At 50.1% G+C, this 27599-nt stretch overlaps 2 protein-coding genes across 5 annotated transcripts in view; both read left to right on the top strand.

Annotated features, from left to right (window-relative positions):
* HMGXB4 (HMG-box containing 4) overlaps nucleotides 1-5459 on the top strand; it is a 31649-nt gene extending 26190 nt beyond the window's left edge. For all 3 annotated transcript variants that reach the window (XM_014780704.2, XM_014780700.2, XM_004418080.3), the window contains 2 exons: nucleotides 2724-2846; nucleotides 3337-5459. In XM_014780704.2, the coding sequence (XP_014636190.1) occupies nucleotides 2724-2846; nucleotides 3337-3381 (168 nt within the window). In that variant the 3' untranslated portion in view covers nucleotides 3382-5459. The remainder of the gene's footprint in view (nucleotides 1-2723; nucleotides 2847-3336) is intronic.
* Nucleotides 5460-8769: 3310 nt separating this feature from the next.
* TOM1 (target of myb1 membrane trafficking protein) overlaps nucleotides 8770-27599 on the top strand; it is a 40306-nt gene continuing 21476 nt past the window's right edge. Inside the window, exons 1-2 of one of the 2 annotated variants that reach the window (XM_014780710.2) lie at nucleotides 8770-8929; nucleotides 24623-24707. In XM_014780710.2, coding sequence (XP_014636196.2) covers nucleotides 8878-8929; nucleotides 24623-24707 — 137 coding nt within the window. In that variant the 5' untranslated portion in view covers nucleotides 8770-8877. The remainder of the gene's footprint in view (nucleotides 8930-24622; nucleotides 24708-27599) is intronic. The other variant, XM_004418082.3, reaches the window with a different exon arrangement.

The following is a 27599-nucleotide window of genomic DNA, read 5'->3' as shown; positions in this document are numbered from 1 at the left end:
TACGCGGTTAAGTGCGCGCGCTCCGCTGCTGGTGGCTGGGTTCGGATCCCGGGCGCGCACCGACGCACCGCTTCTCCGGCCGTGCTGAGGCTGCGTCCCACATACAGCAACTAGAAGGATGTGCAGCTATGACATACAACTATCTGCTGGGGCTTTGGGGGGAAAATAAATAAATAAATAAAATCTTTAAAGATTGAATACCTGAAGCCTGATGAAATTAAGTGACAATTGCAAGTTTACACAACTGTTTGTGACAGAGCCCAGCTTGCCTCACTTCTAGCCCTTTTCTCATTCTCTTGTCCCGTGTGAACTGAGGCAGGTAGAGTGGTATGAGAGAAGAGAGAGAGTCAGGGGGAGTTGGGAGAGGCTTTGTGAAAGGGAGGTAGTATTCCAGCTGGACCAGAAAGGATAAGGAGGATTGTGTCTTATGGAGATTTTGGAGAGAGATGTTCCAAACGAAGGAAACAGTGTACACCTCTGTTTCTCCACCTTGGGGTCTTTTGCAGAGATGGGTGAAAGGAGACCCAGTGGAGCCCTAGACCCCCACTCCCACTTTCACCAGATCTGTTAGCTGTTTTATATATTGGGGTTCCACATAAGGTTTTATTTGAAAAGGGGTTTTACTGCTAAAACGATGCAAAACTGGAACATGCAATGCATAAGGTGGAGGAAGGCTGAATGTTAAGGCTATAGCCCAGATTACAGAGGGTCTTCATGGACCTTCTGAAGTGTCTATACTGTGCTTTGCTGCTTAGGAACTGCAGGGATTTTTTGAGTAGGGAGCGATGTGATCAGAGCTCTCATTTGGTTTTCTCTGAGAATATCTTCTCTTTTAGATTGGGAGTGAGAAGAGACTAGAAGTGGGGAGACGTTATAACAATAATCTAGTCTGGATGTGACAAAGATTTGAATTAATTCAACAAATTTTTATTGAGAGCTTACTATATGTGGAACACCAGTAGTTATTGGGAGGATATAAAAATGAATAGAACATGGTTCCTGCCCTCAAGTTGCTTATAATCCATTAGGAGAGTCAGACATAAAATATTAGCTATAATTAACTGTAGGGCAAAAGTAATGAAATAACATTACTAATTGCTAACTTTCATTGAATGCTTACTCAGCCAGCTTCAGTTCAGTGTGCTTTATATGGATCCTTTCATTTAATTCACATTGTAGCTTTTTTGAGGCAGAATTTTTGTTCCCTCTATTATACAGAAGAAAAAACAGAGACTTGAGAGAGGTTAACCTGGAGTTCAGCCCCTAAGTGCTGAAACAGAGGCTTGAATTTGGTGGTGTGAGCTCAAGGTCTGCTCTCTTAACCCCTTGCTGTACTGCTCCCCTTGAAAGGGAGAGAGGGGAGACATTGGACAAGGAGGTTGAAGGGAAGGAATTGTCAACGATGGCAAGGCCTTGATACTGGGCGGTTGTGGGAATAGTGGTGACTTCAGCAGAGAGAGGAATGCTAGGAGGAGGGGGAGGGTGTTTCTCAATACAGCATGTTGAGATTGAGAAGTATCCAGAATGAGAGACCTAGCAGGCACCCAGAAATGCAGTCTTGGAGATGAAGATGTTGGTAATGAGAGTAATAATTACTGATAGTTTTTGAGCACTTACCATGTACCAGGCACCATCCCAAGTACAGTCGTGCACTGCATGGTGACATTTTGGTCCACAACAGACCACATATACGACGGTGGTTCAATAAGCTTGTACCATCTAGCCTAGGTGTGTAGTAGGCTATACCATCTGTGTTTGTGTAATTATACTCTGATGTTCGCACAATGCCGAAATGGCCTAATGCTGAATTTCTCAGAACATATCCCTGTCGTTAAGCGACGCGTGACTCTACCTTATATCTATTATCTCACTTAATCCCCTCCGTGCTACAGATGCTATTAGTACTCTATTTTACAGGCACAGCATAGTTAGCGGCTTCCCCAGTACAAAAACAGTGAGTGGGATAGTCAGATTCTGGACCCAGCAGTCCTGAGCCCAGAGCTCATTCTCAGAACGACTTGCTGTGCTGCCTTCCTAGATGATGTATTCTCACGGTACATCTAGTTGAAGCAGATTACACAAGAGCCGGGCAGCAGTATTTGCAGCAAGCCATCTTATTTCTTATCTCTTTGAATCACAGAGATGTAGACAGTATGAATTGTACAAGATGTTAAAATTAACCAAATTCACTTCTTTTTGAGGGTCAGTAACCCAGAACAGTGATATCATCAGCTATCAAAAGCCACATATATGGAGATATGTGGAGAAGTATGTGTGTGTTTATATTAAATGTTAATGTATAGGGCTGTAGGATTCTTGTAGTTATCATATTTGAGCTATATTTGTGGAGTTCATAAGAAAAATACTTTTGCATACATGATCTCCACAAATCTTCCCGGCAGCTCTCTGGAGGAGGTAAGACATTTTTCACTATTTCTAAGTATAGGCATTTTTTTTACTATTCCTAAGTGACTAAGCCAAGGTTGCATAGAGGGTAAGATGGATTAGGAATATAGAAAGGAAACCTGGGAGTGTATTGTAAAAAGTTTTCTTTTTAAACAACTTACAGAGTTATCAAAGCAGATACCTTCCATTTTTGCTGCAAGTTTCATAGAACTGCCTAAGACTTAAAGAACCCTGTGAGGAAATCAACCAGAACATGGAGAGCACCCGGAGTGTGATTCGAGTTACAAGTTCCTCCCCTTTAATGCTCTCCCTTTCAGGGCATGGTGGCCGTGTCTGGCAGTTTGTCCGTGCTTCTGGATTCCATCATCTGTGCGCTTGGCCCCTTGGCGTGTCTGACCACACAACTACCTGAATTGAATGGCTGTCCCAAACAGGTCTTGGTGAGTTTTCCTTGGATTTTTTGGGCTAAACTCCTTGGGAGGCAGAGAGGCACTGCCTGAATGAGCTCTATCAGGCACAAGCTCATAAGGCTTCCTGGCCTTCCTTTGTATATCAGCCCATGGAACATGATACTGTATTGTTGAATGTGTGCCATTGCTTTGGTGAAACGGGAAAACATGCCATGTCCTAAAATAGTCCTTTGAAGAGAAGCATGCCTGCCCTAGAGGGCTGCAACTCCTGTGTTTCCTGTTTGCTCTTCCTCACGCAGAGAAAGTACAGGAGTCTTCTGCCTCCTTTCTACCATGATTAATGGGAGCAGTCAGTAGAAAAGCTCCTGGCATGACGGACAACAGGATGCCATCTTCATTCTCCCCTGTTGTCTCTAACTCTGGTTTTTCTTTCTCATCTCTCTGCCTTGAACAAAGAAATATGCCTCGGGGAACTAAGGTAAAGTACTCTTCAGTTGAACCTTTTTCCCTTGTTTTGCAGTCAAACACATTAGACAACATTGCTTACATCATGCCTGGACTGTGACAGCAGAGAATCCTGGGACAGAAACCTTACCGACCCCATTGCTGGTTTGTGTGTATATGACTGTTCCAGATCCCCTCACTGGCCTCTGGGTGTAGGTTTTAAATTTTTATATATATACATATATATATATATAAAATGTACAATATTTACATAGGACTGTAACTACTTTGCTTTTAATAATTTTATGAAATGGCAGAGGTTTAGCCAAGAGGAAACCTTGGCATGAATGTGGGCTTGGGATTCTTTTTTCTCCTGTGGTGGATAAATCTGCCTTAAAAATCAATGTAACTTGGGGACTGGAGGCTTGTTCTGGGTGCCAAGTGCATCTCTTTATGGACAGCTAAAATGTAATTTTTTTCCAAACTCAGTTGTACCTCCAGACCCATCACTGACCATTTGCCTTACCTGTCTTACAGTCTGAAACGTAGTAGGAAGGATTATGGGAAGATGCCAGTTGACTGAAAGTACAAAGCCTTTCAACTTGAAGTGACCTAGGTGGGAGGTGATAAAATTGTTCCCATCTTACAGTTAGTGCAATGGCTTCGGTGAACTTAGTAGGGGGTTCATTCCAATTCCTGCTATACAGGTGTCCGTGTCTCAAAATTTATTGTAATCATTGGTACTGTTGGTGGCCTTGGTAAGGGCCAAAGAGTTATGTGAGCCCTGGCGGCATAAAACACCTCGGAGAGGTAAAGCTGTCAGTGCCGCCAGTTGAACTGCATATATAGTGAGCTGACCCAGAATATTTGATCTGCAGAACTAAGAGCTGGTATCGTCCATTGGCAGCATTAGCTTAGCCACCGAGTCCTCAGAGGTTCTGCTGCTTAGTTGCTTGGTGGTTGTGGAAGAGGAACTTTACCCAGCATGATTCTTGGGTTCATCTTGTTGGCTCCTCTGGTGGGCAAATACACAGTGTTCTGCATTCCACACATAAGTGAATTGCAAAAAAGTACTCGATTCTCATGTAGATTTATTTATGTGCGCGTGTGAATGTGTGTTTTAATTATGTGTATTTAACTGTTTAAAATCTCTTAGATTTTAATTTATCCTGTAAATTTCTGTATATATAATTTAATAACAAAAGCCTCCACCAGCAACAGCATGTGGAAGATACAGGTTTGTCATTTCTTCCTTCCTTCCTTCCTCTGGTCTCCTCTGAAAACTCCAAATCATCTACATTTGAAGGTATCGTGCCTCAAAAAGGAATCATTATGTCAGGATTCTAATTCTTTATAATTCAATAATGTCAAGAAAGTAAAATAAAAAGGAAACTTACCATTCCCAGCTGCCCTTATTTCCAAAGAACCAGACTTTTGCTTCCCAGTTTCAAAGAAGACTTCAGGGTTGTTTTTAAATTAGGTGTGAGATTCCCTGCCAAAACCAAGCTCGGAGGTAACCGTGCTTTCTTCCCCTGGTCTAGACCAGCCACTGCAGCATCAGAGTAGATCTTTGAGGACAGTGCGGCCAACCTGCATCCTATTTAATTCCTTCCCTTTCCCCACCAGTGTGGTCACCGGGCTGTGTTTCTTAAAGGTATTCTGGCTGCTGAATGCCTTTCTCAGCTCAGAGCAGTTTTGAGATTTAATTGGAGAAACAGAAAGAAACAGGAACGTTTGGGAACCAAAATCAAGAAGAGCAGAAATCTTGGTTTGATTTCGTGTGTGAGAACCTGTACCACCCCTCCTTGTACCCATGGAAGTTTCCTGTTTGACACGGGGATCAAGGGGAGCCTTGAAGGCATGGATTAGTACAGAAAGAAGTCAGTCCTACCATTGTCATTTGCACACATTAATGGAATCCTGGTGAGGACCTGCTTTTTGTTTGTTTTCCTTTAAAATCCAACCCTGTTGTATTTGTATTTAAAATTTGTACACATTTGTATAATAATCTGTATCTTGTGGTATTTGGTACTATTAGAGGAAAAACTTTGGATTCAGACCTTCTTGCAGTTTTTATATCATTGTTTTATTTTGTTTTTTAAATAAATTCTAGCAGTTTGATCCAAATCCCATTACAGTTGTATAAAGAAATAAAATTTTGTACTTATATTATTAAAAATCACATTTTTATTATTTGTAGTCCAGTCTCAGCTATCTTTTCCCTGCTGCTAACCAAAAAAGCTACAAAATTATAAAACCTGTTTTTCACACGATATCCTACAATAATTTTCTTAAAAAGAAAAATCCATCTGGAATAGAGGTCAAGTTTCTGATCTTAGCCATTTTCCTAGCACACATCTTGCTCTGTTTCTATTAACTGTTACATTGTGGAGTCTCTCGTGTTCTCTCTTTTACAAATTGTAAACCCGGTAGCTCTGATAAGTGCAGCTCTATTCGCTGGCAAATGAAATTGTATGTACATTGCAGTGTTGGCCTAACTCAAGAAAATGTCTATCAGTCTTATGTAAGGGTTGCATCTGAATCACGTGCTTGAATATATTTCATACTGTTTCAGTACTGTCCTGACTTAGTGAGTGATGTTGGTTAAGTCACTTAATCTTTATAGGCATCCAAAGTCCCATCTGTAAAATAGTGTTAATGTCACTTTCCTGATCCAAGCCTGCAGCCAGCCAGTCTGACATGAATATTTAATAGTATTGTGAACATTTAATATATAGAGATTTGACCTTTCGAGGTAAAAATTTCAATGCAAACACAATATGTTAATAGTTATAAATAGTGAGACATTATGATTGATTAAAAGGATAACTTCTTATGGAGAGGCAACAAGGAAGAGACCACCATATTACTGAATGACTATTATAGAGTGATGTGCATATTTTATCTCACTTAATCCTCCGAAAAGCCTTATGAGTATTATCCCCCTTTACAAATAAGGAGACAGATGTAGAGAAGCACTTTTCCTAAGTTTAGACAGCTAGTAAATGGCAAAGCCAGATAAGCACACTGGTACAGCTGACCCCAAAGCCTAGGCCCTCTCCTACCCCAAGCCACTTTCACACTTAAATTGTGTGTGTAATTCATCAGAATCCTTCTCTGTTATCTATAGTCCTGAGCAAATGTGATTGTAGGGAAACTATCTGAGACCTTTTCATTGTTCCACTGTTTTTTTGTCCTAGCTGGCTTTCACTATACAGGCCTCACTTTTCTTGTCATACTATTGTCTTTAAACTTTGGAGGCAAAGTATCTTGATTTTTGTCCAAAAGTACTTAAAGGATGTAATAGATTACATTGCATTTATGCAATATGTCAATCTTAAGGAACTTAAACATTTTTACCCTCAGGAAGGCATTTGATATTAATATTGCTAAAACACTTAAAAGGAAAAATTAAGACAGACTTTTTACTAAATGAGTTCCTTGTTTGCAAACACTTTTAAAACATAGTTTTAATCAGTTTTGTACTACACTTAATATTTGCCATTTACATTCCTGTCATGTTGACAAAATCCACACACTTCCTTTGCTAATTTAATAGCTATATAATATTCTGTTTGCACGGAGTTAATATGACTGCACTCTGTGTTTGGGGATATGTGGGTTGTTCCTGCTTTTTTACCATGAAGGATAAAATTTATGTCTGTTTTATTCTTGGCAGTAAAGCCAAGATCTTCTGCCCATAATCACTTTAAACCAGAGTGATCCAAGAAGGCAAGAACTTCTGGTAAATCACCACCCAACGTGGGGATGTTAAAGATTGTTAATGGAAGAATCCAAAAGAAATTCGTGCTAAATATACTCCATACAACCAACCCATATGCTTAAATGAAGAAAAACATGGAAGGTACCTGACATGAAGTTCATCTTAAATATACATCCCCCTTTATAGTCCAAATACCATTACTGAAAGGTAAATTATTTAAATTTTCATGTTAGTCACTGCGCTAGACAACAGTGGTGAGCAAAACACAGTATCCCAGCCCTCACAGAGCATCCAGAGAGGGAAGGCGTTTATTAAAAGGTCTCATGAGCATTATTAAAACACTTCAGAGGGGGCCAGCCTGGTGGCGTAGTGGTTAAGTTCGCGAGCTCCGCTTCAGCAGTGGGTTAGGATCCTAGGCATAGACCTACGCACCACTTATCAAGCCATGCTGTGGCAGGCATCCCACATGTAAAATAGAGGAAGATGGACATGGATGTTAGCTCAGGGCCAATCTTCCTCAGCAAAAAGAGGAGAATCAGCAACAGATGTTAGCTCAGGCCTAACTTTCCTCACCAAAAAAAACAAAAAAACACTTCAGAGCTCAGGAGTACATGACTTCCATAAAGTTTTTCTATTGTACAGTAAGGATGTCAGCCCCTATGGCTGCTCGAACAGGTTAACATACAGAAGTGATTTAAGTTCTAATTTAGATTTTCCATCCTAATTTTGTGCAGAGTCAATTTACCAGCCTTGCAAATTTAAAAATCACAAGAATCATGATCAATAAATACTAAAGCACCCTGCAGTAGCCCAAACTACCAAAGCAGTGGTTATTGTATCTTTTGGAATGCATGTCATTGGAAGGAAAAAACATAACCAATAGATCAGATATCTAACGTGCAGGTGACATATCCAAAACATGGTACACAGTCAGAAAGGCGGAAGAAGATATTCGAATTACAAAGCTGGGAAAGGCCTTTGAGCTTTTTGGAGTCCACTGCTGTACTTTAGGGACCCAGAACCTCCCTGAAGTTAAATTATATCTCTGCCTTTTTTCTTCAGAAGGGCTCATGGCTTTCTTCAAATTCTCAAAGGAGACTGTTACCTAAAAAGAGGAAGGTTAAGAGTCCCTGATCTAATTCCAGCATCCAGAGAAAATGGAAACTCGCTGTTTGAATCACACAGTAAATTAACAGCAGAGATGGGTCCCAGGCCCCACTCGTGCTTTCTGCCACCCTGGGCGGTAGCCCATCCCTAGCTGTAATTCATGGAGTTGGCTCTCAGTGGCAAGAGATCGCAAACCCCTGGCCCTGGCCTCCGATTTGAGGTAAGCGAATCTGGGCAGCAAGCAGGGCACATGTTGCATCAGGGAGACCTCGACATCAGATAGGGAAAGTCCCATCAGGACAGGGCGACAACAGGCCAGAGAGGCTGTCAACCCCCGCGGCGGGTGTGTAGTCACAGTGTGGTCGGAAGGGCTAAGGGCCGAGTGAGAGCTGTAGTCTAAGCGTAACCTTGCCCAAGTCACTTCCCTGCTCCCACACCCAGTTTTCCAGATGCGTAAGATGCTTACGGCACGCCCCTAAACCTTAAATAAACGTCGAGGGCGTGGCTTAGAGAGGTCCACGCCCCCAAGTCCGCCACCGCCCCACGTCGTGCGTGACGTCCGCCGACGCCGAGTAAGCCGCAGTGACGTCATCGCCCTCCCCCTCGGGACGCCCAACCCTTCACGTCAGGGGCGGGGCCTGAGGCCGCGCTCCACACTCCCTCTGCCCCGCCCCCACGGGCGCCTCCTCGCGGACCGTCCGGCGCGTCACGTGACGGGTCGGCAGCGCCGGCGGTTGCTGTCAGCTGATTCCCCGGGTTGGTGGCAGCCGCAGCGCAGCAGAGGCGATGGAGTTTCTCCTGGGGAACCCATTCAGCTCTCCGGTGGGACAGCGCATCGGTGAGTCTCCGGAGCCCCGCCCAGCCCCGCCGCAGGGCTCTGCTTCCGGCCCCGACCCCCCGGGGCGCCTCCGGGTCCCCGGTCACACACCGGAGGGAGGCGGGGAGGGGAACGAGGCCGGCGTGTCTCTCCTGAACCGGCCCCGCCCAGTCTCCCACCTTGATTGACAAACTCCCTGGTCCATTAGGAAGCCTCGACTTGTGATAGATGCTTACGTCAGCCAATAGCTAAAGAGAGAGGGCGGGTTCGGGAGGCCGCGGCTCAGCCAATGTGCGGCTACTGTGGTCCCGACTCCACGGAGAAAGTTTGGGGGGTTGAAGGGTCTGCGCGGTTTTGCAGTTCTTGAGCCCCTCGACTGTTCTCCGCGTCGCGCCTCCAGTGCGGGTCGCGCCGCCTGGGCTCTTGCCGTCTCCTTCCTGCTCGCCAGGCTCTCCGCACACGGATACCTGAGAAGGGCTGAACGTCCATTCTCCCAGGACCAGGAGTCCAGGGCTTGGCGTCTGGGCGGCGACCTGCGGGGAGGGGCCGGTCAGCCCTGCCTGCCCCGGGCCCGGGCTAGACGCTGGGGAGCCCGCTCGACCAGGGTCTCAGGACGTGCTTGCCCTGGCAGTCCTCACCTGCTGGCATGAGACCCACCGCCTAGCGTCGCAGACTCTCTGGGCTGGAGGTGATCTTAGAAGCCACCTGCTTCGGCCTCCCTCATTTCCCAGTAGATGATCAGCCAGGGGCTCTGGCTGGAGACACAGGCTTACTGGGAGCCCAGGTCTCCTGACTCTCTTGCCCCCTGTTGACGGGAGACCTACAAGTCTTGTGATGTTGCCTCACTGTAGAGCTCAGGCTTCCTCATCCGTAGTTAGGGGATAATAATGGTCCCTACCTCCGTGGGGTTGTTGTGAAGATTAAACTCGTTAATAAATGTAAAGTACTTAGAACAGTGACTGGCACATGGCCAGTGCTATATAAAAGAAAGTCATAGTATTTATTATCGTTGTTCCTGATATACCACCAAGCGAGGGTCGGAAATCCCTGGAAATGGCTGGGCGGTAGGTCTCATGGGTGCTCATTCCTGCCCACCAACACGGGGAGGACACACAGGCCCTGGCCCAAACAGCTAACACTTCTCCAGGGACGGTCTGGGTGTGCCTCCTTCTCCCATGAGGAAACCACTGGCAGTACTGTGAAATTCTCTCTTCATCTTTTTGATGGTTTTTAGCCTTAAGTCCAGACTGGGAAAATTGTATCTTTTAGACAAAATATTTTTTCCATTCTTACCGTCTCGGAAGCCAAACCTTGCTCAAGTCTGCGGACCCAGCTCTGTGGTGTAATGTCCAACATGACTGTTTGTGGCTCTTCTGAGGTTTTGTAATCACCTCTCTCCAAGAAGGGGGTGGCAGTCAAGGATTTACACACCAGGAAGCTCCTGGACCAGAGAGCGGAAGCTGCCCTCTCAGGACCACCGTTCCGGGACCTCCCCCACAAGACGCTACACACACACACACCTCCCGGACCTCCCCCACAAGACACTATACACACACCAGTGAGTCATTGTTTTGGAGCTGAAAACAGAAAGCAGCTCTCCTCTTGTCTTTATTCCTCCAGCTGCAGATAGCACTGCTTTCATCACATGCCAAGTTTGAGACTTCCTACTTAAAAATAAAAAAAAAAATCTGGCCTTCAAAGTCAGCCACAGGGCTGGCCCCATGGCTTAGCGGTTAGGTGCGCACGCTCCACTACTGGCGGCCCGGGTTCGGATCCCGGGCGCGCACCGACGCACCGCTTCTCCGGCCATGCTGAGGCCGCGTCCCACATGCAGCAACTGGAAGGATGTGCAACTATGACATACAACTATCTACTGGGGCTTTGGGGGAAAAAAATAAATAAATAAAATTAAAAAAAAAAAAAGTCAGCCACATATTCCTGAGGATTTCTAGAAAAGCTCACGTGGACTCTGGGCTTTAGCTGATCAGAGAAAACAGCTTCTCTTCTACCCTGAAGGGTTTCCAGTCTTGGGCAAGAGGTACTCTGTCGAGAGAGAATACTACTAAATCATAGCACCTCAGAGCCCAAACCGCCTTTTACTGCCGGAAGGGTCCTTCCCCTGGGGACCTTCGAACCCGGGGCTCTCAAGTGTCCCCTGGAAGACTTGTTAAAGCACAGGTGGCTGGCCCCCACCCCTAGAGTTTCTGACCCTCTACGTCTGGGGTGGGCCCTAGAATTTGCATTTCTAGCAAATTCCCAGGTGATGCTAAAGCCACTGGATTGGAGGGCCGGCCCTGTGGCTTAGCGGTTGAGTGCGTGCGCTCCGCTGCTGGCGGCCCGGGTTCAGATCCCGGGTGCGCACCGCTTCTCCAGCCATGCTGAGGCCGCGTCCCACATACAGCAACTAGAAGGATGTGCAGCTACGACATAACAACTATCTACTGGGGCTTTGGGGAAAAAAATAAATAAATAAAATCTTTAAAAAAAAAAAAAAAAAAGCCCCTGGATTGGAAACCACATATTGCAAACCTCTGTTCTGGTCCACTCCCTTCATTTTACACAGGAGGAAACTGAGGCCCAGGGAGGGGAAGGTGGAGACTGACTCACCCCAGACCCCAGTGAATTGATAGTGAAGCTGAGATGAACTCCCCAGAACCAGTGAAACTTGAGCCAAAGCTGAAGAGGCTCTAAAAGTAGAATTAAATGAAGACTAGCTGCCATCTGAGTTAATGCCCTCAGTAGTCTGTGTTTTTCTTGTGGATAAAGAGGCGGAAGTACTGCTGATTGGCTGTGATGACTGATGACCCACTGTTAGCCACTTGTATTTCTGTCAGCTGCAGGAGTAACATAATCTCTTCTCAAGCCTGCCCCCTCCATCCCCTTGTTGAGAGGAGAGCCCTGTAGAATTGGCATCCCTGAGCACAGTGGGTTCTACTGGTGCTCATCAGGGGTGTCACTTGACTCACAAGTGCGCACACGCTTGGACACACACACACCCCTTTGTGCTTGCTGCACCCTCTGCCTGGAATGCTGTCCTGTGTGCTTCCTTCAAAGTCGCAGGCATCGTCACCTCCTCCACCTCCTCCCTGAGGGGTACCCTGACCCCTTCCCTGACCCCTTCCAGTCCAGCCATTGCTTCTGTGTTCTCTCTTCAGCCAGCTCCTCAGGCTTGCTCACTGTCTGCCTTTGGGCTCGGAGCCTCCACTTCCTCCTGGGTGGAATGTGGTTGTGACAGCATCCGCCTGTGAGGGTGGTTGTGAGAATGAAGTGAGACGCTCCCTGGAGAGTGCCTGGCACGCCTCGAGTGTGCGGGAAACATCCGCTTTGCTGTCATCATCGTCTTTTTTATTATTTCCACCGGCCTCACACGCGTGGAGCACTGTCCCATTCTGTTCGTAGTTGTGCATGTGTGTCTCCTTGAGAGCAGGGAATGTGCCTTATTTATCAGGACCCTTGGCACCTAGCATGGCCCCTGGCGCATAATAGGGTAGAAAGGAGAAAAGGAAAGTAACATTTTGTGGGCAAATACCATGTGCTAGGCACCGTGCTAGTATGCTAGGTATTAATCTTCACAGTGACCCCACAAGGTTTTGCTATTTTTTCTCATTTTACCAAAAGTAAGTCTGAGGGAAGGTATCACTTCCCAAGGTTTCCCAGCTAATCAGGGTCAGAACCCAGACCCAGGTTTCTCTGGCTCGGAGCCCAGGTCCCCTCCTGCACCCTCAACACATTGCCTCTGGCTGATCAGTTCTTACTTGGAGTTTACATTAGTCCAACGCTCCGAGGTCCACAGTTGCTGTTCTACCCAGAGACTAGCTTTTCTGGTTATGACGCACACGTGGGTCTGTGTGCATTTCCAGATCACTCACCCTTATCTTTTAGTAGGAGAGCTTCCCAAGGGCAGCTGCCTGTGGCAGAAAGGATCCCAGATCATTAGAATTAGGTGGTGTTGACACAGCCCTCTTCTTCCAAGGACTTCAAAACCCTTTCCAGTATCCTCCAAGGACAGAACTTCCTGGCTACATTTTGTAGACAGATGTCAGAAGGCACCCCAAGAATCCCATTTTGAATTTCTGGCTGTCAGCTTGGGCACTTTGAGCCAGAGACCCAGCTGACTTCTTAAAGCAAGCTGCAACCAGCAGACACTGTAAATATGGGCAGTCCCTGGGGACCAGCCCCTAGTAGTTGGATCTAAGGGGAGAAGAGTGCAGAGCCTACAGCTGAGCTCTGGGGTAGACGGGAAAAGGGGAAAGTGGATGGAGAGAGCTCTCCTTGGACCCATAAAGGGCAGGGGAGGCACAGGAAGGGATAGGAGATGAGAGACCACAGGTGCTCGTAAGGGAGAACACCCTGGGCCCTCTGGGTGCCATTTTGGGTGTGATGAGCTGGAAGCCAGACTTGGACACTCAAGCGATGTTGTTGAGCAGGCAGTGGGCTGGGAGGCAGGAGACCTGGGTCCAGCTCCGGTTCTGCTCCTGCCTGTGTCACACTCCCTCCATCGCCCATCCCCTTATCTGTAACGTAGAAGTGCTTCCGTTCTCCCTCTATTTCCCAGAGGATTGATGAGGAACAACTGAGGGGACAGATGAGGACAGGGAAGGGTTGATACTAGAGGGAAGAAGGAGACTGATGGCCGTTGTGGAGGAATAATAGAACTGATTCCACGAGGCTCAAGGGCAGACTGTGATGTTACAGGAGAAGGAGCTCAGTGCCAGCATAAATAGCTGTCCCTAGCACCTTTCAAAGATGGACCGGGCTGCCTTGTTTGGTACTGAGCTCCCCGCCACTGGAGGTGTAGGCAGAGGCCAGAGGGGAGGGAGGCTGTAAAGAAGATTCCTGCTGTCAGGGTGGACTAGACCGGGCTCTGCCAACGTTTTCTACTGTAAAGGGCCAGAAAGTAAATATTTCCAGTTTTGTGGGCCTGATGGTCTCTGTTGCAGCTACTCAGCTCTGCCATTATAGCACAAAAGCAGACATGAATGGGCATGACTGTGTTCCAATCAAACTTTATGAACACTGAAATTTGAATTGCATGTAATTTTCACATCATGAAATATGATTCTTTGGGGGTTTTTTCCCAACCATTTAAAAATGTGAAGACCATTCTTAGTTCTCGGGCCATATAAACAAAAACAGACTGAGTTGGGCAGGTGGGTTCATAGTTTGCTGACCTCTGGGTCAGAGCTACTGGCCAGAGGCAGAGTGATGGAGGGCGGTGTTCTTCCAGGTGAGTCCCAGAACACCCACATCAGAGATGCTTGAGGGTACTCCTGCCGTGGGGCCACTGAGTCAGGACCTCTACCGTTTCTCACAGCATGGCCTGGGGAGCCCTCACGTCTTGGAGCGCCAGTCCCCTGCTCTGTAAGTGCTGGAGCCAGGTTAGAGCCCAGGTCTCTGTCCTCAGGATAACAGGGAATGATGTCCAGGAAGGGCTTTGTGTCAACTGGCCGCGCGGTACCCGCAGGCGTCCAGGATGAGCTCCTGAGTCAGACCAGATGGTCTGAGTCCTGGTTCGGCCTTCACTGGCTTTGTTTCCCAGGGCAAGTTACTTAACCCGTCTGTTCTTCAGTTTCCTGTCTGTAAAATAAGGACGATAATAGCACCTATCAGTTGGGATTGCTGTGTTTTCGTGTCATAAAGACCTTAAAGGTCTGCCTTATTGTGCCTGCCAGGCAGTAAGCATCCATAATTGTTAGCTATTGTGATTTTTTCACAGGCGTTGCCATCATTGCTGGGGTGTAGTCTAAGTTAGTGGCAGAGCAAAGGTGCCAACCCAGGGCTCTGGCTCCAGTGCAGCATCTGTGTTGGTCTTGGTGTCACTGGGAATGAGCAGTCACTGGCTGGGTGGCAGTCACATTCACAGACAGGTCAGGTTTCAGGCTGTGCGGGGGAGCTGATTCTCACTTGGGAATTAAAGCCTTTGTCTGACCCCACGGATGGAGCTGGTGAATAGGTTTTGTTCCCTCACTGAGCTCAAAGAAATAAGAGTCAAGTCCCGGATTTCCACTCCTCTCGTTTTGGAAAAAAACAAAAACCCTCAGTGTCTTCTAAGTAGCTTGGGGCCATCACCCTGTGAGAAGCAGGGGGACTCAGGACAAGTTAACTCTTTACCTCCTTACCAAGGAGGCGGATCTAGGCTACGGTCCCCAGACTTCCGTCCTTCATGCGCCACCTTTAGTTTTATTTTCATAGTGTTTTCCTTTTATGGGCTCACCTTTTTTAATTTGACCTCATCCTGTGTAATTATATCCCTGAAATCATGACTGATGAGCTAGTTCATGGTTGTTTTTCTATTCTACGTTAAAGAAATATGCAGGTCTAAAAACGTCTTTAAGTTGGCCCATGAGCCCACCTCCCTTGCTCCTGGGTAGCACGTTTTGGTCACGTGGATGTAAGTGGTCTGAATAGGAACAGGGCTTGGACCCTGCATCAGAAGACCTGGGTTCAAGTGCCAGCTCCACCCCTTTTCAGCTGTGACCCCCATGCCATGCCAGACATGGGAAACTTAGCAGTTCATGGAGCACCGAAAAGTGCCGTGGACAGCCAGGCTGCTGTGCAAGACCCGGGGAGGGCCTGGGCTTCACTCCTGGTGGGGGAGGTGGAGAAAGGGGGGAAGCAGGAGGGGAGAGGAGCCAGCCAGACCATGTGAGGCTGAGACCAGCAGAATTTAAGCACAGACAGAGGTGTCCCTGTTCGACTGGAACTTGTTTGCACTGATGCAGTATAAACGCCGGGGGGGTTAACTTTATGTGTCAACTTGGCTGGGCCATGGTACCCAGATATTTGGTCAGACATTATTCTAGATGTTTCTGTAAGGTATTTTTTAGGTGAGATTAACATTTAAATCAGTGGACTTTGAGTAGAGCAGATTACCCTCCATAAAGTGGGTAGGCCTTGTCCAGTCAGTTGAAGGCCTGAGTAGAAGAAAGACTGGCCTCCCCAGGGGCGGAAATCCTGCCTGCGGATGACCTCTGGACTTGAGCTGCGTCTGTGCTCTGGATCTCCAGCCTGCTGGCCTACCCTGCGGGTTTTGGACTTGCCAAGTCCCCACCATCCCATGAGCCAATCCCTTCAAATAAATCTCTCTTGATAGAGTGTGTGAGTTGTCAGTAACATTTTTTTATATTCACACGTGGGGGGAGGAAAAAAGAATGTCCTGTCCACCTGGGCCAGCCACTTCAGGCGTCTGCTTTCACAGCGTCACTTCCTCTTACCTGGATGGTTTTTACAAACCTTTCTTCGTCTAACTGGAATTTTCTTCAGTTAGATACTATAGTTAGTTACCTCAACTTTGAAATTGTGGGTTGCAGAAGTTGTGCCTTCTGTAAGGTATTTTAGGGTTCCTCTTGTGGCCTGTGGTTACAGAATGGCAGGGGAGAGGCAGCCAGGGTTTTGAGGAAGGACAGCTTAGCAATTTAGGAAACTGATGGAACTTTCCATGCTCGGTCTGGAGAGAGTTGTTCATTTGGAAATTAGGCTTCAAGATAGTTTGCCGGCTGAAAAAAAATTACTTCTGCACGTATGCAATTTAAAAATCTATTTTGTGTGAGTGCTTCAGATTTTCAAACAGTAACTTTCTGGTTGATATTTTTGTGGTTGATAACGCTTGTTGTGGTGCTTGCTGTGTGCTAGGTAGGATACAAAGGGCTTGGAAGGCTTTCTCTCATTTCTTCCTCACGCAGCCCTGGAAGGTGGGCGCTTTAGTGATACCCATTCTGCAGAGGAGGACCTGCGGCACAGAGAGGTTAGGGAATTCACTCAGGGTCACACAGCTAGTGAGTGCTCAAGTCAGGACTTGAACTGGGATTTGTCTGTGTCCAGACCCTGTGCTCCTAACTTTTCCCCCTCATTGCTTCCCCTTAGAACTAAAAGGGACCTGCCAGGTTTCCTTTTGAGTGAAAATGTCTGGGTCCATCTAGAATGAATGTGTTCCTAATGCTTCTTTCTATATCCACGCCCCGCCCCCGACCTTTAGCATATCGGTTTCATCCTCACGCTTGTCCTCACGCGGCAGGAAGTACCCCTGAAGGCACCAGCTGCCCCTGCCTCTGTTATCAGGAAAGCAAAACCTTCCCCATGAGCCGCCCAGGAGAATTCCACTTCTGCCTCAGGGGCCGGACCTGGATCACAGGGCCACTTCTGGCTGCAGGGAGACTAGAAGAGCTAATTGCCATGGGCCGGTGAAGAGTGTCTTTCAGAACGACGAAGCCTGTAGGAGCTCTGTGCTGTAGAGTTAATACACATCTAATGTAGTCTCAGGGCGCATTCATATGAATACCACACCCAGTGTGGGCAGGTGAGTTCCCACCCTGCACTTCCGGAAGGACAGCACCGCTGGCCTGTGTCCCAAGGGATCGATCAGAGTGGTGCAGGCTCTGGAGAAGTGTCCAGAGTGGCGTGGCCACAGGAACTGAGGATGTTAGAGTGGAGGACAGATTAAGGAGGGACATGGTACTTTTTAAAAATATTCATCGGATGCCAATTGGGAGAAAGATTAGGATTTCTACACAACAGAAACTAAGGCATCAGTGAGGGCCAAAGGGTGGGAGTATTTCTTTTAAATTAGTGTTATAAAGGTTTATTGTCCTGGTGAATATGGCCTTATCCTTCATTCAGTCATTCATCAAACGTGTACTGCAGGTTTATCCTGCGCTCAGTGCTGTCTGGTATAGAGAATTCGGTGATTCATGAGCTATAATCTCCACTCTTGAGCTCACAGCCTAATGGGAGAAACAAGAAATCAATTCTATAGAGTTATTTTAACAACTCTACTAATAATAGAGCTTATAATTGTGGTCCGCGCAAAAATGTTGTTGGCCCCATGAGTGAAGGAGCAGGCCCTCTGGGGAGTCAGGGCAGGCTCCACACAGAGACCTGACCTTGAGCTGGGTTAGAGCATGAGTTAAGGTCGGGAGGTGGGGAGGAGCACATTCCTGGAAGGAGGACGGCCTGCTCACAAGCACAGAAGCCTAAGGGAGTAGGACCGGGGGGCCTGGGCTGGTGGGAAGAGGAAGTGAGGAGAACGCCTGGGCCGGGTCTCCCCAACATCCTACTGACCACGCTCCAGTGATGCCCAGTGTAGCTCCGGTTCCATAGGGCAGAGTCCCAGGGGGGAGGCAGCGCGGTGGGACTCGGGACACAACAGGGAGTATCGGTCAGGGGTCCCTTGCCTGCGGGTGATAGGAGACCCAGCCAACGCAGGCCAAACCCGCCACCCCGTGCTTTGCTTCCCTAGCAAGAAGCGTGAGGGCCGGGGGTTTCCAGGTTGGTTTGAAGCTCAACAATGTCTTTAAACGCCCAGGCTCTTGCTTTCTCTGTCCTTAGCATGTTGGCTTTTTGTCCTGAGCTTGTCACCTCCTTGGCTCAAGCTCCAAGCACCGTGCTCCCATGCCAGCCTCCCAGAAGAGAGAAAGGAAAGCGAAGGGGGAGAAAAGGCTTTCTTCTCCCTGGCCAGCACCTGGCCCAGGGCTGGACAAACAATAGAGATGGGCGGGAAGAAGGCACACAGAAGGCAATTAGAAGGGTGGGTGCATGGGGTAAACGGTACTAGGCAGAGGATGGAGGCAGATGGTGGGGGGGGTGGGGAGAGGGGAGGTGAACAGAGGGGTGAGTATTACTTAAAGCAAATCCCAAACTTCATATTGTTTCATTCATAAATATTTCAGTGTTTCTCTAAAAGGTACAGAATAGGAATCTTACTTGAAAATAAACAAACCAGAGCCAGCCCTGATGGGTTAGTGGTTAAAGTTCGGCAACTCCGCTTCGGTAGCCTAGGTTCGGTTGGTGGGCGCAGAACCACACCACTCATCTGTCAGTAGCCATGCTGTGGCGGCAGCTCCCATAGAAGAACTAGAAGGACCTACAACTAGAATATACAACTATGTACTGGGGCTTTGAGGAGGGGGGAAAAAAAGAGAGGAAGATTGGCAACAGATGTTAGCTCAGGGCAAATCTTTCCCAGCAAAAAAAAAAAAAACAGCCTTAACTACAATACCATTATACACTTTAAAAAGATTATACAGATGTGTTTTTTAAAGCTTGAAAACAGTAAATACTAGAAGGAAATCTCGACCATGGTTCGCTGTGGTTCCTTTGAGTGATATGAGTGGGTGACTTTTACGATGGAAAGGTGGCATTCAGTAAGTGTGGTCTAAAAAGAAAATGACCGTGGGCGTACTTTCCGGGGTGGAGGCTCTCAAAAGGGGCCTGTGGGAGCCGCCCAGAGTTGATGCTTCATGTCACTGTTTTCTTTGTCATGGTCAACTGATTCCTCTTGTACCCCTATTCCCTGGGTAGGGGAGCCCTGCCCTAGACTTGATCATAGTCTAGGGTGGGACTAGGTCTGCTATGGTTGGCATTGGCCTTTAAGGCAATTCCTTACTATTTGCAAGCCGAATTTCCTTGAATCTAAGACACCATGGAGTGTAAAAAGAAAAAACTGCTAACTGAGCTCTGACAGGTCATTTGTAAGAAACACCCCAATATCAGAGGAGTTCAAGAGTGGAAAAGGGGAGCTTAGGGTCAGGGAAACAGTGAATATTATCTGGGGGGGGAGGGGACAGGTACTCAGCCTTGAACTGGAGCAGCAAGGCAGTCCGGAGGCTCAGTCAGTCCTTCCACAAACGCTGAGTGAACCTCTGCTCTCTGTCCCACCGGAGGGTAGGCCCCGGTGAGATAGAGATATCCCAGGAGCTCAGAGTCCACCCTGGACAGGTGGAGCAGAGTGAGAGCACACGGGCTTAGAGCTGCACAGGCCCGGCTGTGCATCCCCACTCCTCCACGTCCGGGCGTGGGCATCAGCTACCACTCCACGTGGTGGGGGCTGTGGGGAGGTGACCCGAGAGGAGGTACGCTGAGCACCGTGTGCAGTCTGACAGCGCACGCCAGTTAGATTGTCACTGTTGTTCGTGGTGTTGCTGTCCCAGTGCTGGATGAGGAGTGGCAGTTTGCCCAGTTGAAGGCAGCGCTGAGGGCTGACGTTGGGGGGGCCCTAAAGAGGAGCCAGCCTAGCCCGCTCCTTTCTTCCTCTACCTCCAGACCTCACAGCCCTGTGCTGTCTTGGCGCCTGGCCTTTTCCGTCAGGGCATTTCTGCCTTTTGTAATGTCACTGGAGCCTCCCACTGGACTGTAAATGTCCTGAGGGCGGGACCTGGTCGGTTTTGCTCACCAATGTCTCCCCAGGGCCTGGACGACAAGTGTGGAGTGTGTTTGGGAGGCTCATAGCGTAGTGGTTAAGAGAGTGGATTTGGGAACCAGGCCTCTTTGGGTTCGAATCTCTGCTCTGCAACTTACAAGCTGTGTGACCCTGGGCAAGTCACTGACCTTTCCGTGCCCCTCAGTTTATTCATCCTCTGTCTTAACGGCTGTGGTGAGAGGTAACTGAGTTGGTGTGGAGTGCCGAGTCCCATGCTGAGTGCCCGGTGAGTGTGGTGGTGGTGGAGTTGTCGTTGTCGTCGTCATCAGCCTGACTGAATAGAAGAAAGGCATTCCAGGCAGAAGCGAGAAAGAACAGGACCTGTGAAGGGACTAGGACACAGCCGATCGTGACTGAGGTCCGTCCTGAATGTCCCTCTCAGCTCCTGAAGAGGTCAGATTTTTGACCCTCAGGCCATGGGGAGTCATGGACAATTTTTAGATAGAGAAAAGTACTGGTTGGATTTATGTTTGAAGAGAAGAGGGTGGAGGTGATAGCCCAGGCCTGGGGGAGGTGACAGGGCCTAAACCAGAGCTGTCACAGTGATGATGGAGTGTGGGGCAACTCGGAGATTTGTCGAGCAGCTGGGATGCACAGGACTTGGCAGCTGTTTGAAGGTGCAGGGCGGTGGGGAGAAGGCTCCAGGCTGCTCGCCTCCTGGCTGACTTGGGCAGGAGGTGGTCACTGTGGCTCGCATCCGTGATGCTGACCAGGGTTCCACTGAGCACTCACAGAAATGGCCTCCTCCAGAGTGACAGCGGGAGCAGGGCTTCCCCTATGGCCGAGAGGGCGGGCTTGCCAGCTATTGGGGCTGAACAGACAGGACCAGGTCTGGAGCTGGAGCATCTTTGCTGGCCACTCTTTCCTGCTCTGGGCCCGTCACAGTCATGGTACTCAGCAGTTACTCATTGCTGCTCTTTACCTGATGTGGTACATGCATTGTCTGGCTGAAAAGTCTCGTCGCCCTGTGAGGCAGGAGTCTTATCTCGGTTTTACAGATGAGGAAACGGAGACCCAGAGGACTTGGATCCTTGCCCGTGGTCTCCGAGTTAAGAGGTGGGGTCAGATTTATCCCACTGCAAAGCTGTGCCGCTGCCCAGCCTGACTGCCTGCCGCCATGTGGGCAGACTCTTGGGAGCCCTCTGGGGAGGTGGCGTCTGCACCAGGTCCAACACAGAAAGGACAGACTACTGAGCAGACAGACAGGCACTCAGTGATCCAGATCCACTGGCCTGCCAGCCCTAGGCAACAGCAAGGCAGGCTAACAACAGATGGGGGTCTGCCAGGCCTGGCCTCCTCAGGAGCTGGGAACCAGAGCAGAGCTCTGCCCAGGGGTTTTGAAGGCTACTGCCAACAGCCCAGAGATCGGGAAGTCAGCTGTCATTCTCTTGGAACTGGTAACCATTGTCACTGGTTTTTATTCCCTCTTCTTAAAATAGCAAGCTGAGTTACTATTGTGGTTAAAAACAAAAACAAAACCAATATCCCCAGATTCCTGTGGGTTTAAATTTCTGCCTTTAATGGAGCACGCCCACCCCGTGGAAATCTTTATTAGAGAAGTCTTACAATTCTCCCCAGTCCTGCAGTCTACTCCCAGACCTGCGGGGAGTTGGCAGGTGGTGGATGGGCTGGGCCCGTCTGGGTCTGGGCACACCTTTCTTCTGCTGAAATTGCTCAGCTGGGTCTTGTCTCTCTGCTGCCTCTTCTTCCTCTTCCTCTCCCCATTCCTGTTCAGGCTGACTGAAACCCCCCGTTTCCTCACTCCCCAAAAAAACTCCATCCTCTGTGTGGCTCTGCCCACTGCTGGCTCTCAGGACTAAAGAACTTGCCAGCTGTGCTCAGGTCGACATTAGACGCATGCTCCAGGTCCTTCTGTACCCACCGGTTCGCTGGGATGGTATTCCTCGGACTTAAAAATATCCTAGCCACCCCCTTAACAGCCCACTTGCCTTTCCAAAATGACCTTAATCCCTTCTCTCCCCTAGAAGAAGAGAGGTGCCCATCATTATCAGGGGTCGCTGGGGGGTCACAAGGGAATCCGATTGAGGAGCTGCCCAGAGACCTGCCAGTGGAGCCAGGGGTCCGGGAGGAGGGGCAGATGGCCCTTGTGGTCCAGAGGACCCTTCTGGGAAAGCAGAGCTGCCTGACCCCTGATGAAAGACGGGGCAGTGGCATCAATGGCCACTCCTCCCTTGCCACTGTGTGCCCTTCCTGTGCCTCAGTCTCCTCATTAGTCAGGTGAGGGCAATGATGTACACCTGAGGGCTGTGAGGATTAACTCACATTCTTTATAGAAACAGCTAACAGTGCTGGGTATTACGTAGTATATAACTTGAGAAGTTAAAATACAATTGTGGAAGGGCATGCAGGCCAGGCTGAGCACCAGGGAGCCTTGAAAGGATTTGGGGCACGGGAGGGACAGTCACTTTCAAGATTCAGAAAGTTCATTCTGGGGCAGCCCGGAGAATGGCGCGAGGCAGGAGGAGCTGAGGCGGTGGTCGGCGAGGGAGAGGGTGGGGGCCTGGCTGGGGCCGTGGCAGAGAGCAAGGTGGAAGGGAATAGGTAGGGTGGAGAGAGTCAGGAGCTGGAACTGGCAGGACTTTGTGGCCATTAGATGTAGGCCTGGAGTCAGGGTGACTAATCCTCTGGCCCATGTGACTGGAGTCACCGAGATGTGGTTTTTGGAGGAGGAGCAGGCTCTGCATGTTTGATTAGCCGCTGCCCCCCCAAAACCCTCCAAAGTAGGGCCTGGTCCCCTCTGCTCAGAGGGGCGCCCGTCCACCTCTCTTTGGTTTTTCCCATGTGGCTCAGTAAGTGTGTGAGTCCCCAAGAATGGGGAGTGTAGCACAAAGAAGCCACACTCAGGATGTGATTGTAGGATAAACAAGTCCACCTTTCAGCCCTTATAAGGGGAGCCCTGGGCCGGCCCCGTGGCTTAGCAGTTGAGTTCACGCGCTCCGCTGCTGGCGGCCCGGGTTCAGATCCTGGGCGCGCACCGACGCACCGCTTCTCTGGCCATGCTGAGGCTGCGTCCCACATACAGCAACTAGAAGGATGTGCAGCTGTGACATACAACTATCTACTGGGGCTTTGGGGGAAAAAAATAAATTAAAAAAAAAAAATTTTTTTTTAAAAAAAAGGGGAGCCCTTCCTCATCCCCACTCCCAGCCATAATCTAGGGATCAAAGCAACCTGCCCTGCTGCTGGGTCCCTACCTGGAGGCCTTGGGCCTCCTGGGCCACCCTGGTATCTCTCTGACCGCAGAACCCAAGGTTGGACCCAGGGCAGAACTGAAGCCAGGCCAGTTTCAAAACCAAGGTCACAGAAGCCACAGTTTTTGCAGCTGACTGTGCCAGCCCAGCCCAGGCATTGTCCTACAGGATGGGCCTGCCTGCCTGGCTAGAAGAGGGCCCTACCCAGTCATGCGGAGACTGCCCCCTCTGTCCTGACAGGCCTGGGCTCAGAGCATGCCTCAGCCTCTTTCGGTGCTGTAGGGCAGGGACCATGTCCATCTGGTCCACCGTTGCATCCCCAGTGCCTGCAGCAGGCCTGACACTTCAGTAGCTGTGCGACGAGTGAGGGGTCACTCAGCCTTCCTGAGCCTCAGCTGTCCCTGAAAATGTGGTGGAACTAGATTGAGAAGATGGTTGCACAGCATTGCGAATGTACTAGTTGCTACTGAATTGTACACTTGAAAATGGTTAATTTTATGTTATGTGCCCTTCTCCCCACTTTAAAAAAAAAGAACCACCACCACTCACTGAGCACCTGTTTAGGGCCAAGTGCTGTGTGGACGCCTTGTTTGTGTCATCACCACTCCTCGGGGCAGTTCTGCAGGGTAGCTCGGTGTCCACCTACCCGCAGACAGAAACTGGCTCAGAGGGGAAGTCGATGGCCAGGCCACCTGTTGGTGGCAGAGTCTGGATTAAACTGCACCATGCCGTTTCCTGCATAGGGAGAGAATGTCTCTGGGAGACCTGAGAGGAGACTGGTTACAGTGGGGGCCTCTAGGAAGTGGGGGCTGGGGGCAGGGGAGGCAGATGGATTTACTCTCCATCGCGTACCACCTTGGAACTTTTTTGCATTTTGAACCACGTGAATGATTACCAAGCCAAAAGATAATAGAAAGTCAAGAAGGAACGTTTTACTTACAAAAATAAAACAAAACACCGTCTTTATGTTGTCATGTCAGAAACAATCACTCTGGGGCCAGGCCTGCTGGCTTCCCGTCCCCACTGACCCATTTGGTACTCTGAGCCATGGCTTCCTCAGCAAAGGACAGTAGTACTCCCTCCTCACATGGCTACTCTAAGAATTAAGTGACAAAGTGGGACAATGTAGGTAACACAGTGTACACACTGCCTGGCCCATCTCGGGTGCCCAGAAAGCATCCATCGTCCTTCCTCTTCTCCATCTCTTCCCGCCCTGCCCCTGCTCACCACACACCCCCACCCCACTATTTGAGTTTGTCCCTCTGGGACCCCCACACACCTTTGTGACTTGTGGTCTCTTCTTCTCAGAGAAAGCTACAGATGGCTCCCTGCAGAGTGAGGACTGGGCCCTCAACATGGAGATCTGCGACATCATCAACGAGACCGAGGAAGGGTGAGGACCTCGAGGAGAGGTTGGGGGCGCAGTGGGGACAGCCAACTACAGTGCACCGTTGACTCCGCACCCTGCCTCCTGCCAGAGAGCCCCCCAGGCCCACCACTTCTGTAGCCGCAAAGGCAGACCCCACTTGTGGCCCTCAGTGCCAGGAGGGGCTGCAGAGGTCATCTGAGCCCCACCCAAAGCAGGAATACAGCATTTTAAACATTTTGGAACCAAGATCAGTCCAACCCTCTCATCAGATGGATGAGAGGCCCAGAGATGTAAAGTTCAGAGTCACAGCAGGTGTGCAGCAGGCCTCTGGGCGCTGCCAGCCCACACAGCCGCTCTCGGCAGCAGCCCAGCCAACCGGATCTTCCTAGGACAAGGCCAGCCGGCAACTCTGAGAATTAGGAGGCGGCCCCAAGCACCATTCTGCACTCTGTGGGCTAGGATGGGCATTAGGGACTCCTAGCTTTCTCAATGAACAAGAACAGACTTTCATTTCCTTGAGACTGAAAACCAGCAGGGAGGGTCAGGGATCATGGGGAGGGCAGTGAAAGTGAAGAGGAACTGAGAGGCTAATCAGGGGCAGCCTTTGCTGAGCATTTCTGGGGCGCAGGTCACCATGTCCTGCTCGGTGCCAAGGAGCCTGCCAAGGACATCCGTGGTGTGGGGGAGGTGTCACAGTCCTGGCTCCTGACCTCTGAAGCCCCATCACTGACCAGCTGTGTGACCTTGGGCAAGTCGCTTTACCTCTCTAGGGCTTTGTCTTCAAAGACAAGGTTCTTTTCAATCATCTATAATAAGCCCAAGTCCCTGAGGGGAGCAGAGAGGGCATGGGGTCACTCTCCTCCTCAGGAAAAACCAGGGAAGGGTCAAGGGGTGTGGCGACCACGGCCAGCAGGAAGTGCTGCCAGACGAGGCCTCTATTCTGGAAAATCAGGACCAACAGTTGGAGCAGGCTCTCGTTTCTCTCTCCGTTTTTCACTGGGATAATCCAGCTGGCCTGCTAGGCTTCCTCTCAGCCACGTCGTGCTCCATGTGTAGAGAGGCAGGCTGGAAGCAGGCAGCTCAGAGCCCAGGGGAGGCTGTGGGCTTCTGCATCACACAGTCAAGGCCAATCAGGAGAGGGCAGTGGCTGCCGGGCACCTCCCGCTGTCCCCAGCAGTGCTCTGTGGGCGAGGAGCTGGGAGGGGAAACTCGCACCTGCGTCTGGACGCAGAGGAATGGGGGTGAGAGTGGTGAGCAGATGCAGGGCCGCCAAGAGAAAAGACAAGAGGCAGAAACCTCATGGGGCCTCCAAAAAGGCCTGGGGGCTTCGTGAATGTCGGGGCTGAAAGTCACTGCACTGTCTTTAGAGAAGGAAGTCCCCATCTCCCTCGTAAACGTCTGAAGAATTGGGGCTCAGCTTATTCATGTGCGTGCTATTGATGTGGGCACTCCTGGGTTCCAGGCACTGACGAGGCACTGGGGACCCAGCAGTGACGAAGCAGACGTGCCCCTTGGCCTTGCTGAGCTCGTTATCTAAACTTGAGTCTCGTCTACTCCTCCGTTGGGTTGTGGCCTCCTTGTCATCCATTTGATGCTCCTAGCAGAGTACTAGACACGCAGTAGGCCCACCGCAATGGCACACAAGCCAGAACTGCTGAGTCCCAGTGCTGTGGCCATTCTCTGGGCCCCTCTGTAAGAAGTGGAAACCAGTCCCTTTAGAGAGCTGAAGTGGCCGCAGGTGGGCAGCTAAACCAGGAACAGAAACCAGCTTCCCCCGAGAAGGGCCCGAGGGTGAGGAGCTGCCCAGGGCGTTGGGTGGAAAACTGCCCTCGCTCGTCTGTCCCACCCCGTCAGGGGCCATGGTTTCTCGCCCCGCGTGTCCTCTCCATTGCAGCCCTGACAGGCCTCCCCGGCTCCACCCCCACGCAGGGTCTGTTCCCAGGAAGCCTTGCCTGCCGCCTTCACTCGTGTTAGGGGCCCCAACTCTCCTGACTTGCCCTTGACGGGGTCAGCACTGACAGGCAGACAGACACCCAGACAGCAGGACAGGTCCCTGCAGCCACTCGCAGCCTAGGAAATGTTACACGGGCTCCTGCGACGTGCTGGGCTCTGGGGAGGCCAAGTGTCAAATAGGACACGTCCCTGTCCACTAGGAGGCGTCATCCTTGGCTGGCAGACCTCGAGTCAGTGCTGTGTGGCAGTGTACCCTGGGGAGATGGAGGGCTGGGCAAGTGCTGTGGGTGAAGTGGTTTTAGCTGGGCCTTCACCAGGTAGATGTGGAAGACGGGGCCACAGAGGCTTCTAGGCCAGAGGGGGGGGGGCAACACTGTTCACACCTGCACAGGGCTGAGGGCAGGATGCAGGGGTGAGGTACAGAGGAGGGCAGTGGAGTAACAGGTGGGACAAGGAGAGCAGGCTGCCACCAGGGCCTTCAGGGCTCCCCTGCACTGAGGTGCATCCACCCTCCCTGCTCCTCCCTGCTGTGACCCTGCGCCTCTTCAGCCCCGCCCTCCACCTGCCCCCACACTTGGCGTGGCCTCCTCTCAGTTCCTCCTCACCCCAGGGCCCCGGTCCAGGCTGTTGCCTCTACGGAAGCCACTCTTCCCCCGCTCCCCGCGGCTGGCCCCATCTCTTCCTTCACACTCAGCTGTGATGCCGCCTCCTCGAGAAGACCTCCCTGACCGCCTGCCCACACCCACTCACTCTTACCACAGCGTCTGCTTATTTCCCTCACTTTTGTGGGTCTCCCTGGAATGTGTGATCCTTAAAAGCAAGGCCACATGGTCTTGTTCACCGGTGTATCCCCAGCACCCAGCGTGGTGCCGGCACATGTGGGGACTTAATAAGACTGAGTGGAAGGCTGGATGGCTAGAGGAACTGGCCAGAATGGGGCATGAGGACTCCATGCCTGCAGGT

The sequence above is a fragment of the Ceratotherium simum genome, chromosome 25 (assembly GCF_057802395.1).
Source record: "Ceratotherium simum simum isolate JZ-2026a chromosome 25, ASM5780239v1, whole genome shotgun sequence".
Classification (NCBI taxonomy): Eukaryota; Metazoa; Chordata; class Mammalia; order Perissodactyla; family Rhinocerotidae; genus Ceratotherium; species Ceratotherium simum.
Note: the sequence above shows the minus strand (reverse complement) of the source record. Positions and strands in the feature narration are given on the sequence as shown.